Source organism: Rattus norvegicus, chromosome 1 (assembly GCF_021556685.1).
Source record: "Rattus norvegicus strain SHRSP/BbbUtx chromosome 1, alternate assembly SHRSP_T2T, whole genome shotgun sequence".
NCBI classification, from domain to species: domain Eukaryota; kingdom Metazoa; phylum Chordata; class Mammalia; order Rodentia; family Muridae; genus Rattus; species Rattus norvegicus.
This window is the reverse complement of record NC_141534.1, coordinates 33,931,253-33,945,421: the sequence shown is the minus strand read 5'-3', so window position 1 is coordinate 33,945,421 and position 14,169 is coordinate 33,931,253. Positions and strand designations below refer to the sequence as shown.

At 45.4% G+C, this 14,169-nt stretch overlaps 1 protein-coding gene across 1 annotated transcript in view; it reads right to left on the bottom strand.

Annotated features, from left to right (window-relative positions):
- Ice1 (interactor of little elongation complex ELL subunit 1) overlaps window positions 1-13,655 on the bottom strand; it is a 39,494-nt gene extending 25,839 nt beyond the window's left edge. Inside the window, 7 exon segments of the mRNA NM_001427643.1 lie at window positions 1,225-1,262; window positions 2,166-2,242; window positions 3,790-3,901; window positions 4,577-4,595; window positions 6,709-6,743; window positions 7,211-7,269; window positions 13,354-13,655. Of these exon segments, the coding sequence (NP_001414572.1) occupies window positions 1,225-1,262; window positions 2,166-2,242; window positions 3,790-3,901; window positions 4,577-4,595; window positions 6,709-6,743; window positions 7,211-7,269; window positions 13,354-13,434 (421 nt within the window). The 5' untranslated portion in view covers window positions 13,435-13,655.
- Between the last annotated feature and the right edge of the window lie 514 nt (window positions 13,656-14,169).

Genomic DNA, 14,169 nt, shown 5'->3' with positions numbered 1-14,169 from the left:
GTCTAGTCTCTAAGTTGCATACATCCTCTCAGGCACTCCACTCATTTCCACGGACAAGGCTGAGAGCACTCGTGCACTAAGTGATGCACTCAGGGATCACGAGACGGCTATTCCAACCACCTGCAGTTGAATCTACACTGAGGATGAACAAGGAATACTTCATCACTTTTGTTCTAAATGGCCTTTTGCAAGTAAACTTGAATTCTGAAGTCTACACCTTACATGGAAACACCTCATTCTGAAGCAGAACCCAGCCCTGTAATGCTGGGAGTCAGCATAGGCAGACAGCTGGTGCCATGTTGGTCAGAGAGTGACAGCACAGATGCTGCCTGTAGATGACCATCAATGAGTAACGACAGACGACACAGACAGTCCCATTTGAGCTGGCCGCTGAAAACATAGATGGCCACACATCCCAGTGTGGCCTTTTTGCTTTCTGTCTATGCAGAAACAAGAAGCACCAAAAAAGTGGGACACCTCACAGAATTCTGCATGTGTGCCAGAGTGATCTATGTACAGCAGTTCCTTGACATCAACTTGGCCAGACTTGAGTCATTTGAGTGGAAGAAACTTTAATTGAGGAAATTCTCCCCATAAAATCAGGGTGAAGGCAAACCTATATGGCATTTTCTTAATTAGTGATTGATGTGGGAGGTCTCGGTCCATTGTGGATGGTTATATCCCTGGGTTGCAAGCCCGGGTTTCCTATAAGAAAGCAGGCTGAGCAAGCTACAAGGAGCAAGCCAGTAAGCAGCTCCCCTCCATGGTCTTTGCGTCAGCTCCTGCCTCCAGGCTCCTGTCTTGTTTGAGTTCCTGCTTTGGCTTCCCACAATAGATTGTGATATACAAACCAAGTAAACCGTCACCCCCAGATGCTTTTGTAATGGTGTTTATCACAGCAATGGAAATCTCAACTAAAAAAGACAAATCCCAAAGTGATAACCTTTTCTAGTAACCATCACCAACTTCACTTCAAACAACAAAAGACAGACCTCAAACGGAATCACTGTGTTTCCTTCCATGCTGCCTGTTTACAGCAGTGGTGACAGAAGACAAGAGAATTAATGTGAGCACTCGCATATGCTTCTCCACACACTGGGCTGACTGCAGAGCAGGGTGGCACATGTCCCTTCCTAGCACACCCACTGATACCTCAGCCTCACACTAGAGCCCAGGTCTGAGACAATGTGGCTCCGCTGGCCAGTGAGCAGCGGCCGCACGTACCTTCCAGCTTCTTCACCTTAGCTTCCAGTTTCTTCTTCCTAAAAATAAAACCTTCTTAGTTAGACGGCAAAAAACAAAAATCTAGTTCATCACACATATCATTCTAGTTGGTAAGATTTATATAAGAGATTTTGCTCACAGCTAGTACCACATGTCAACTAAATTACCAGCATATGATCTTATGGGAGAATGAGCCTGAGAAACAATACGGTACCAATTAATGTGCAGTATTTCTAAGATGGGTTTTTAAAACCTGACTTCTGTTTGAGAAACACAAAACAGGCCTATTGAGTCTTTGCCACAAATACATGGGAGACTTTTCTTCCTCCTTTGGGACAGTAAATGACTCCTCTGAGCCGTGTCCAAATGATCTCCCTGGGTCACCCAGCACTAACTGGGCATTTTTCAGGAGCATGAAAGTGAACAAGGGAAGCAGCAGGTGGAAGTGTCCCTTGGTCTAAGATGGGTTTCTGAGATTAAAGAAGACCAGAAGCTCAGAACAGTATCGAAACAACTGTCATGTCCCAGCCCTAGCAAACAGTGACACATATACCTCCACAAGTGCTGGAGGGATGTGGCTGACCTCCCAAACGTGAATGTAATTATCAAGATGCTTCTAACAGCCCATTTCACTAATGGAAACAAACGCTCCCTGCCAGTGAGACACCACAGATGACGCCTGTAGAGGACTGTGGCAAAGACAGGAGACCCAGGACTGTGTTTCAGGACACACAGGCACAGGTGCAGCTCACATGTAACAAAGAGTGTTCGAAAGCTCTGAGAACCCCTGCAGCACCAGATGACCTTAATCACAACAGTGCTGACCCCTGAGACACTAATTAATTACAACCAATGAACAGAAACTGGGGTGTGTGGGGAAGAAAAGAAAAGAAAAGAAAGAAAGCACCACTATTTATAGTTATTCTAAGAAAGCCACTTACTGGGCATCAGTTCTCAAGCATTCTTCTTTCACACGAGCATATTCCTGGTGGGTGTCCTGATACAGCTTCAGAGAACTCTGACAAGGAAGACAGCAAACAGAAAGATCACCCCCAAGCAGTCATGGGCCATGGTCCTCTTCTGTTCTACCACAAGCTGAATTCCCTGTAGCACAGCACTGAGTGCACAGCCAGAGCTGTCAGCAAGGCCCAGGAGTCACTCAGCACCACACAGATAGGCTAGCTTCCTCATAAACAGAGCTGACAGCATGGCAGAGCAAAAGCTACTTACTCAGTTCCCACCCAAACCACTGCTAATACCAAACACTAATGTGTTCACCTCAGCAGCCACAGTGATAGAATCGACGTAATCAATATCAACGGAAAGTATTTGAACATTGACTTATCTGCATGGTGACCCTGTGGACTGGGAAGACACTGTCCATGGTGTAGTCTGTACTTGGCATTTCTCTGGCACTAAGAGCTCTGAGAGATGAGCTTTATCAAGCCCTCTTCAGAATGGACTTCACAGGTTGGCTTATTCCTGCAAATCATGGACACTGAAGGACTCCCAGGGTCTCCACTGACTCCAAGGCTGATACTTCTTTGAGAACATACCTCAGATATTGCATAACCAAGAGTATGTAAGACAGAACACTGTGATTGGCTGCTTAACCTTCACTGCGGTTGAGTGGGAAGAGAAAAAGGAACACTGATGTGTACCTTCATGGTGTACAAGTGCACATCACTGCTAAAACCACAACATGAGGAAGATGAGTGATACACAGCACAATCTTCCCTGAAAAGAGCCATCCAGGACATGGGGTGGGATAACCATGGATAGCCCCGCCTCCCCTCGGACCACCCCACTATGCTATAGATGCTTCTACATACAAACTCCATGGGCACAATACTAGGACTCCTCTAAAAACAAAACAAAACACTAACAATCACACAGGAAAGCATTTAGAGCTGTTTCGGGGGTCTGACTTTGAAGAAGGGAGCTTGTGAGAGGTCAAAGGATCAGTTTCATAGCCAAAGCATTTTTTCCCTCAGGTAAAGCACCAAACATTCACCTGTAAGAGCTTGTGAATGAATACTGCTCTCTGAGGACCTCATGATCCTGAGAAACTACAGGGACTGTGCATAGCTACCAAAACACTGAACCAAGCTGTCAAGACCATTCAAGTTAAGTGGCTCAAGATCCATGAGAGGTCCTCAAGGACATTTGAACTCTGCTAGAGCAGAGGCCCTGAGTGCTAAGCTGAGGCTAGACCAGCACAACTAATGAAATCCAATTGCCTCTACACTGCTACACAATGATTCTCCTACCACTAATTCTGAATGTCTACGTTATTTCCCACATAAGTCAAGGAAAAAAATTAAGTTAAGAAAGGAGGGTTACTCGGAGATCATAAAATCACAACAATTTACACTTAACCCTCTCGACACTTGGGAGGAGTCCCATGAATCGCTGTGAAGCCATGCATCAGCCCGAGCAGGATGCTCAGGGTTTCATTAGCTCTTCCACCCCTCGCCTACAGGGAAACACTCTCAAATCCCAACCAGCTACACAGCTAATCCTAACAACTGACAATGACCCTCCATAGGACAGAGGTTCAGACACCTTCTTCTCCTCCAGCTCAGCTTTCAAGGTTCCCAATTCTTCTTGACACTTCTGCAGAGGGGAGATTTTCTGGAGCATCTGCTCTACTTGGTGATGCAGTGTGCTGTTCTCTCTGAAAATGGACAAAGGGTTGGCGTCACTAAGCAGAAACTACTAGAGTGTGTTAATAAACACTAACTTTAATGCAGTTTTCTTGCTCACACTAAGGATCAGACTACTTTTTATCTTTTAGGCATAACTTTTTAATGAAACTATCAAAAAGCAACATCAGATACTAGTCAGACAGACATCAGTACACGGGAAGAAGCTGTCTGGGGACACTGTGCTAAACATCGGGCACTTACAGTCTTCATCGTCTCCCCCTGTATCTCAATTAAGTGATACAGCATCTTACAGTCTGATTTATAGCCTCACATTAGCTTAGCTTCTAAGTGATTACTGCAGTCAGAGCATAAAACGTCACTATCATTTTAGTGGTTTTATTTTGGTTTAAACGACACAAGATAAACAGCACTGAACAGTGTAACTGTGTAGGCAAAACGAATGGGAGAGCTTCAGCTTCAGTTCACACAGTGGTCAACAGAACAGCTACTGAAGAAAACCATAAGGATGCAACTTGAAACCTACGCCATAAATATATTTGGGTCATTTGATAGGACAATGCAAGCTGTTTGTAAGGGAGCATCCAAAGCAGTTTAATCCAAGACAGGTCTCTGGCCTGCCACATATCCACCTCTACCCAAGGATTCACAGGTGTAATCACAGCTATAAAAGCCAGGCAGCTCACCTTCTTGCAAACTGCAGCTGTAAGGCTTGTTAAAGAAATCTCAGAACCTTCGTCTTCTGATATTTGTTTGGAGATAAATCTGCCTTACAGGAAACATGTACACCCAGGCTAGAGCATTAACACTACACAGTACACACACATCTGCCTCTAACAATTGTGAGTCAGCATTAACCCTATTTACCAATGTATTCACACCCATGGTGGTGTGAGTAAGAATGGCCCCACAGGCCATCATCTATCTGAATGCTTAGTTACCAGAGAGTTACACTATTAAAGGATTAGAAGGATTAGGAGCTGTGGCCTTGCTGGAACAGGCATGGCTTGCTGGAGAAAGTACATCACTGGGATGGGCCTGGGGGTTTCAAAAAGCTCACACTAAGCCCAGCATATAAATCCACATATCTATATACCTGCATACCTCTGTCTGTCTGTCTGTCTGTCTGTCTGTCTGTCTGTCTGTCTGCCTGCCTGCCTGCCTGCCTACAGATCACAATGTAGCTTTCAGCTACTACTCTGGCGCCTGCCTGCCTTTATGCCACCATGCTTCCCTCCTTAATGGTAACAGACTGGCCCTCTTACAGTGAAAGCAAGCCTCCAATCAAAGGCTTTCTCTATATGAGTTGCCTTGGCCATGATGTCTCTTCACAGCACCAGAACAGGGAATAAGACAAAACATCTATTTCTGTACTAAAGCCTTAAATAAATGACTAATTAGAATGACAAGAATTAAGACTGATATAGCTGATGGAAAAATATTTTTATTTCTGTATATATGAGAACCTCCAAACAGTCCTGCAGACAATCTGGACCAAACTATTACTCAAGGTCAAGAAGTACACATTCATTCATTCTCCTCACTCCACTGTGGCCACAGGGGATGTGCTCAGGTTCCTCAGAAGAGGTAGGGCAAGGGGTCAAGTGACATTAAGCCTAGGACACTGGCACCCAGAGGTCGGAGAGCTTCACTTCTGAGCTGTAACAAATATATATACTTGGGGCTAATGCCAAAGTGGCTTAAAATTAGTATCTGTAGCTGACACCAAATACCCCATCACAGAACAGACCTCTGTATCTCAAACAACCGCAGGCTGTATCCATTTAAAGGGCTTGTTGGGGTTGGTGATATGGCTCAGTGGTTAAGAATACGCAGAGTTTGTAGTTCAGATCCCAGCACCTATAGGAGGTGCTCAGAGCCACCTCAAACTCCAGTTCCAGAGGCTCCAATGCCCTCTCTGCCCAGCATGAGTACTATACTCATGTGCACAAGCCCACAGAGAGACACAAAATAAATCTTTAAGAAAAATAATCAATTTGTTTATTTTTATTTAAATTTTGATAGGGAAATATTAGAAAATTAGACCACTTACTCTGTCATGGAATTACAAATGTAATCACCCAAAAATTTATGCCATTTCTCTCAAAGTGCTGTAGAGACCAATGCTCTAAGTACTGTGACCTCACAATACTGCAGGGACCATGAACTCGACCTCTGCAAGAGCAACATTTGCTCCAGCACTGAAAAGAGTCCAATCTCTACAGGTCCACACATGTTGATTGTTTGGAAAGAAATGTTATTATGTTCTTTTGAGAGAGATTTAAACCAAGACAGCTGTTACAAAAAGATGAGGCAGAACCAGCTTTTTCTTGAAGATATCTACCCTTGCTTAGCAACATGGTGAGTCTAAGCCGAGAATTGTATTTCAAATACAAAATTGCATTACTTATATAATCTGTGGATATACACATTAATAAGAACAAGATCAATTTCCTAACCACATCGGCATCTCACTTAAACATAGCAATCAGCAAGCATTACTGCAGCTACCACAAAGCACTTAATGTCACACCATACACACAAGGAACATTCACTCACTAAAAAGCTAAGGACCCTGAGAAAATGAGAGCAAGCAACAAGAACAGAGTCTGCAAGGCCCCGTCAGTTCAGGATCCCCACCACACACCCATCGCTACCACCCTAAAATCCTGCTGTTGGCTGTGTCTGTGAGAGGGCTCCCATTAATCCCGTAGACACCGCCTTTTGGAAGGTGAATTGTAGAGGGCCTCCTTATCGTTTTGAGTTATCACACGTAAGTCAGTGCCAACATCCAAAAAGAAAAGCAAGCAAAGGATATCATCACATTTCTTCTGATATTCTGTCAGCAGGTTACTGTAAAAGAGAAAAGAGCAGTTAGGCCCCGATGGCACTGGCAAGCAACCTCAAAGAGGTATGGCTCAAATCATTCCAGGTGGCCCCTCCCCTTTGGTCCCCAGAAACAAAAGCATGCTGGGCTGGCATCACCTTGATTCCTTAATGTACTACACAGGAGCTTTTGATCTAAAACATGAAACTATCAAGGGATATTAAAATAATTAAATCTCACAATGCAGCATGAAATGGTGAAGAAATTTGACACCCAACAGACAGAACAATTTTGGAGAAAAAACGGCTTTTAAAATAAATACAATTTGGCAAACATAATTTTATAATAACGGCCTGTGAACCACTAAAGCAAAGACCTCAGGGTTTCTACCCTAGCCAGCACCATTGGGTCCGCGGTGGACTCCAAACCACCACCCACTTCAGCCAGCTGTGGAGAGATGGGCAGAGGTCTTCCAACACACAGATATACTTACTCTGTATTAATAATTTTTTGTTTCAAGGCAATTAATGCTTCAACATATTCATTTAAGTTCTGAAAGAAAAAAGCTACAGTCAGCTGTTTGGCTTCCATGGATTCATTACCTGTGACTGTTCTAGATTTATAATTAAAAAAGCTGGTTTATGGAGCCTTGTCAACAGAAACGGGCAAACCTCCCCATGCACTGTGTGACTCCTCTGGAGCCCAGAGCCCGTCTCCCTTGGTGAGAACTGCTGCTCTGCCACGCTGAGGTCTGAGGGCGCAATAAGTCACTGACTGCCTACTATTTAGCAAAAACATAAAGGCTGCCAGAAAAATATAGCAAAATAACACAAATTAAGATAATGTGACAGAGATCAAATATTATAACGGTTTCACAATTAAGTTTAAAGGTAATTTGTGAGATCTGTATTACACTGCAGGAACCAATCACAAGCTGGTTCCAAATCCTGTTAGGAAAAAGAAGGTTAAAGCATTCTTGTTACACTGTCCAGGCATTCCCAACAATCAAAATACAGATTTTTCTTTCCTTTAGCTGAGTTCTTTAAATGTTAATTTTCCAACCAGTAAAACCATCAAGAGTAACACTCATGTTTTAAATGCAGAACCTCACAGGACAAGTCTGCAGTCAGGGCTACGCCCACCTTTCCTATCTCAAACACAGCCTTTAGTCAATGCAGAGGATTCTGAGGAACAGTAACATTCCTACTGTGTCCATATTTGTGGCAGCTACCTGCACATTCCAGCTAAAACAGACAAAAGCCTGGGCTAGAATCAAAGGGAAAAGTGCTTGTCCTCTGTACTCTCCACACACCTTTCCTGGTTCTCTTCTGAAGGGAATGTGGTCCTGTTCAGTCTTTCCTAACATCGAGCAAAGGATTTCCTTGCTTGAGATGCTTCACTTCAGCTGTGACCTTGAATAGTGTTACAGGAGTTCCCATTAGCATTTATTTACTAATTTATTTGTGTGTGTACAAGTGTGCTGTGGTGTATGTGGAGGTCAGAGGTCAGCCTTGTGAAGTTTGTTCTCTCACCTTCACATGGGTTCACTGGATGGAGTCCAGATGGCAAGGTTTGTGTAGAAAGCACTGTTCCTGGCACAGCCCTCTCCGCAGCCCCACCCTACCCCTCCTCAGTGATTCGAGGTCTTCTCAGTCACTTCTGGATATTCTTTCTTCTTCCTTAACAAGCTGCTGGTCTAACACTTGCTTGGTGCCGCAGCTGCATGGTAAATAGGTAGCAATTCTCTCCAATGCTACGCACATGCATGCTTGCCAAATAATCGCTCAAGGACAGGCATACAGCAACCAGGCATGGCTAAATACTGCTATAGCTGAGTATGTCTGAGTATGTGCTAAGGCTTTGTTTCCAGAAGCAAACTTAGCAAGTTCTTTATCAGATGAAAATGAGATTTATTCTACATCACCTGGCACTACTCTTTTTTTTTTTTTTATATTTATGCCTGTAACTTCTAGGATTTATTCTTATGCACGCAGACTACCAAAACTTCATCAAAGAATGACGACAAATTGGCTCTTCAGCAGGATCAGCACATGCAGCTGAAACATCTAGGCCTTTCGTTACATATGACATACTTTCTACATGGACTACAATCGTGTAATGGTTCAGGATGACTCCTGAACACTGTCAAAACAGAGGAAAGCACACAAGCTTGACATATTCACAGTACCAACATTTTGCATTTCTGCATGGCACCAAACACTATGAATTTAGTTCCAATTCAACAGCCTCAATGTAATCAGAACACATAAAAGCTGAAGAAGCACCATCACAAGCAAGTCTGGTGCAGCAATTGCAAGAAGGCAAGTGCACCGGCAGGAGAAAGTTAACTTGGCTGAGGAATGTGAAATCCATCTTCATCGAATTAAAAGAATGTAATGTAGGGGTTGGGGATTTAGCTCAGTGGTAGAGCACTTGCCTAGCAAGCACAAGGCCCTGGGTTCGGTCCCCAGCTCAGGAAAAAAAAAAAAAAAAAGAATGCAATGTAGGATAGCAAAGATGTCCTTCTCACCTACTACTCCAAGCTCAAATAGTACTGCATCTCTATCCTTATGTGATTACCTCTAAGAGTTCTGATCAGATGTAAGAGACGCTTTCCACTCTGTGAGCTAAAGTGCTTCTCTGCCATCCAGAAGGAAGTCAGTCTTCCCAAGGTGTCTTACTGGATCACACACTTGAGGCATATGTTAAAGGGTCATAGCATTAGGAAGGTCGAGAACCACTATACTAGAGAGAAAACATACCCTTCCAAGTTACCTGTTTGAGCTCCTTCTGAACCACTCCCAAGGCCTGTGTGCATGTCAGTATCCTAGTATTACCAGTTAGACACTGCAGTGTTCCTAACTGAACAATTTTTTTTTTCTTGTCTTCCGAGCCAGGTTTATTTATGTTGTTTGGAACTGAACTTCCTGAATAGTGAGATCAGCAAATATGGGAGGTGGAGGGCCCTCTTGGTCCAGCTGACCCCCATTCCTGTGTGCAGGTAGGGGTCAACTGTCAACAGTTCTAGGAAAGGAAGGGGTCCTCTTGGTTAGGGTAGGGGTAGTGATCTCTGCAGGTATCTAACAACTACTCTCTCAGGCTTCATGTTTTAGCTCCTGGAGCTCCTTTACAAGTTGAGGATCCTTTAAATGAAGTACTTCTGACCAGTTTCCTGTTCTGGGGACTCTCGGCAGCTATTACATGCTGACCAACTCTAATGCAAAGGGCAGAGTCTCAAATGTTCCCCCAAAAGGAAAGTGACTTCCAACATCCAATCCCTTGGCTTAAATCTAAAACCGTGTAACTCAATGCTTGCCTAATTTACATAGCACCAACAGACTCACCCCCACTGGTTTTTGTGACTAGTGAGATTCTAGAACTTGTGGCTGCTGGGCTGCAGATCAGTAACAAATGACTACAACCCGAAGGTGAAGAGTGCTCTGTGAAACTAACAAAAGATACTTAGGATGCTGGCAAGCACAGCTGCCTTTAGATACATTTCTGACACAGCAGATAAAAAGGCAACTGTATCTTCCACATTAAAGAAAACAAGGGCCAGACCGACAGCAAGGTGTTCCGCAAGCAAAGACTATTCAGTTCAGAACTAGCTACCCTAAGACTCCAAGTCAGAATGAAGGTCCAGCACCAGGGCAGGGGCAACTGTGGGAAAGACTATTTGGAGAGCTGCAGGAATGAGAAGTATCAGTGGCTTCTTCTGATATTTCTCTCCTGAAAAGTTCAAGCTACAAACACTACTTGCTGTAGTGATGTCCAGCCATCTTTCTCCTCCTGACAGGCCAGCAACCCAATTCCTGTAGAAGTCTCCTTATCTTTCCCTACCCCTCCCCATTCCATGCTTTCTTCAAGGGACCAGACCCAGCTGCCAGATTCCCCTCAGAAGCTAGGAATTGTCAGAGCTCAAATAACTCAATATACTACCTAACCCCTCCCCCAGAAAAAGATTATTATGAACTCCAAGCCATAGAAACCTAAAACTGGCTTCCGCTACCTTGGAAGTATATTAGAACATTTCAAATACACTCCACAAACTTCTGAAAAATAGCTAAAATTCCCCAGTCTAATGTTTTAAAGTTTTAGCCCCAGATTTCCAACAACCTTTCTACCTCAGCTTCCTTTCCTTCTTCACCATACTTCATGTGGTTATTCAAAGGCTGAAATCTTGGTACCCTCCACACCCCAAACATGAGAACCATTCTAACACTTCACCCTACTCTGTTTCTCACTCTCAGGGCTTTTCCTGCTGTCATTCTGTTCCCTAGAGCTTCTGATGAACTCCTCACTGTAATGCTTACTGGGTCACATTAGTGAGCTAATTTACCTTTAGTCAAACACCGCTCCCATTCGTCAGTTCATCTTGTGCCTTCCACCTGTGACTTTTGAGCTTTACTACACACTTAGCTTTGGTGATGACAAAAGCTTCCATCTCTCATCATACAGGAAATAAGCACAGAACCTCCTAGGATGTTCTATCATCTGCTAGGGACCCATCTTCCCAGGCTCGCTTTGCAAATGCTATCAGAACTCAATGCTATCTCTGAAACACTACTGCCTGAAAAGCCCTCTCAGAAGCTACCCTTCTCTTGGTGGGAGCACGGCCCTGGGACTCTTACTCTTGCTTTCACACTTCAGTGGCAAGTGTGAACAATGTTCCACAGTTACTTATGATCTTGCCTCTGACAGAACAAAGTTTACATACCAGGTGTATACAGAGCTAAAAGAACCTCTCCTCTACTCACTATTCACCAATGTGAGAGTATGGCTTGGAGGGAAGGGAAAAAAAAGATGCCCTTGGGAATCAAAAGCAGTAGCTTCTAGGCCATAGATTAGAATGCTTCCAACAGTGAAGGTGGTAAGAAATAGAGATGGCAGGGTCAAGAAACCCAGCAAACCAACCGGATCCAGGGTGTCAAAGAAGGGAGGCACTAAGATGGTCACCAGTTTCTGGCCTAAGCAACCTAAAGAACTCAATGGTACTGCTGATTCAACAGGACAGGGACTCGTGGTGGGCAGTGTGTGGATGAAGCTCTGCAGAGGGCTGAGAGGCATGGGTCACACAGCTGTTTGTACAAATATACCTGCAGTGACTCACCACCTCATCCGGGGAAGCTCAAGCTCATACAACCAGGGCTCTTCTGGCTATTTTGACATCTGCAAATACTAAAGTCTACCCTGCCTCACGGGCCTTCATCTTCTTCACAAGCACACCAGGAATTACTTCGGGCCTCAAGGCATCCACTAGGATGTCTGGCTCCAAAGAAAATAATCAAAAGAACTCATACTCCTACAACCTTGCTCAAATATGATTTTTCCGAAGACCACAATATCCCAGCCTCTTCAGGCCTGGTTCTTACCCACTCAAGCCCCTCCTATTTTTTGCCTGTTTGTTACCAATATGTTACTTCTAATATAACTTTCCTCTTCTCTTTACATATACATTTACATATAAACCAGTAGGATAACAAAAAAAATTTTTGAGTGAATAGGCTCAAAACACAAATATGGTCCATTAAAGATGCATGCCATTCAGAACCTTGGAAAGGAAGGGGAGGGTTATAAGATGTCTACACGATGTAGCCTCGCTACAACATGGCTTGGTTCTCCATCTTCTCCATACAAGAGTGCCATATTTCCCATTTCCTATTCCCCAAACGACTAGAATATATGAATCGTCGCAGAGACATTGCACTTTACAATAAAAATCAGGTTTCCACAGATAACTACCTGGTCTGCATCCCTTATCTCACCAACCACAAGGCTTCCTTCCACAGGCTTTGCTCATCCAACACCAAGAAACCGTCCCACCTGTTAAAAACCGATATCCGGAGCTGCTTTTCAACATTCCAACTCCCACTGCCTCAACACCTCACCCAGGACCCTCTTACATTTTCCATCTAAAAGCCTGTCGAGTAGTACTTGTGCACGTTCGTTCATCTTATCCGTGTCCAGTTGGCTTACCAGAAAGTGAACAGTACTTAGAACACCAGGCAGAAAGGGGACGAACTGAACAGGGGCAAGGGCGAGTTCCCTTATGCCACTGACAATAATTGAACGGGACTTTAAGACAGAAAGCTGTGAGAGTCTCCAGAACTGAGCACTGGGGACTACTTCCATTGCATCAGTAAAGCCCAGAACCTATCTGCAATGATTCATTGTTAAGAACAGGGCATGCCACTGTAACAAACTAACCAGACCTACATATCTTCATTGGGACATTTTAATCAGACAACTAACATACTACTTAACAAAAGCTACGCTTGATGGTATATTAATAGATACGTGTAAGCTGAAATGTATCTTCCGAATCTTGAAGTCTAGCAAACCGGGAACGCAACATAAAACCCTTGCCTTCAAGCAACAAATAATTAGGAGTGCGAGGAGGCCTTCATCCCAGAGAGGATGATTCCCTCCGCACTTAGACAGCGTCACCCACCAACCCAATTCGGCCCTGCAAACCCCTGAGTCCCGCAGGCGAGAAGGAGCCCAGAAGAGCACGCTCACTGTCCCCCGCCAGCATCGCAGCAGCTGAACCAATTCTGGGTCTGAGATTAAACAAAGCACCCGCACCCGCACCCGCCCCCAAAACAACGCAAACCGGTCGGCCATGGATCCTCGCACCTGCTGCAGGGAGGCGCAGCCTTGACACCGCGCGAGGTCGGCTGGCCCGGGCGCCGCCGGGTGCGTTTCGCCGGGCATCATGGTGCTGCGGCCCGGCCTGCAGGGCGCGCGCTCAGGGGCCCGCTGCCTCGGCCCTGCTCCGCCGCCCGGGCCACCGCCAGCCTGGCCGCTTCCCGCCGGGCGCGGGCAGGTCCATGCGTGCACTGAGGTCCCCGTCGAGCCGGCCTAAGGCTCGGACCAGCGAAGCAGCTCAGAGCACTGAGGAGCGGCGCAGCCCGGAGGGCCTAAAGCGACGACAGCACACGAGGTCCCCGCCCCACCCGGCCCCGCCCCCATCAGGGCTGTCCGCAGCCCCGCCTGATTAAAAAGCCAACACGCAGCGGGACCGCACAAAGAGCAAATCCCTAGGACACACCCTGGAAGAGCTGAACAAGAGCCAGGTCCTGCCCTCACTAACTGTCTGTGCGCCCCTGTCAGCTGCCTCATTACAGGCCCTGTGTAGACATCTAAATCCCTTTAGCCTCCAAGGGGCGGGGTTTTGTGACGTCATTGTCATGCCTACTGCCAAGGGAGGACCCGAGCCTGGGTCTGCAGAGTGCAAGTTGCAGAGCTGAACTGTTCTCCCAGTAGTCAAGTAGGGAGCGGAAGAAAAACTACAGTTCCCGGAATGCCTCGCGGCATCGGGGGCGAACACCCTCCTAGGCCATCCTCCAGGGCTCCGTGCTCTACAGCTAATGTGTGGGGTGTGTCTGCACATAGCACACGGAATAACTTCTTCGAGCGGTTTCCCAACCACGGTCACATTTCTGCTGGAGA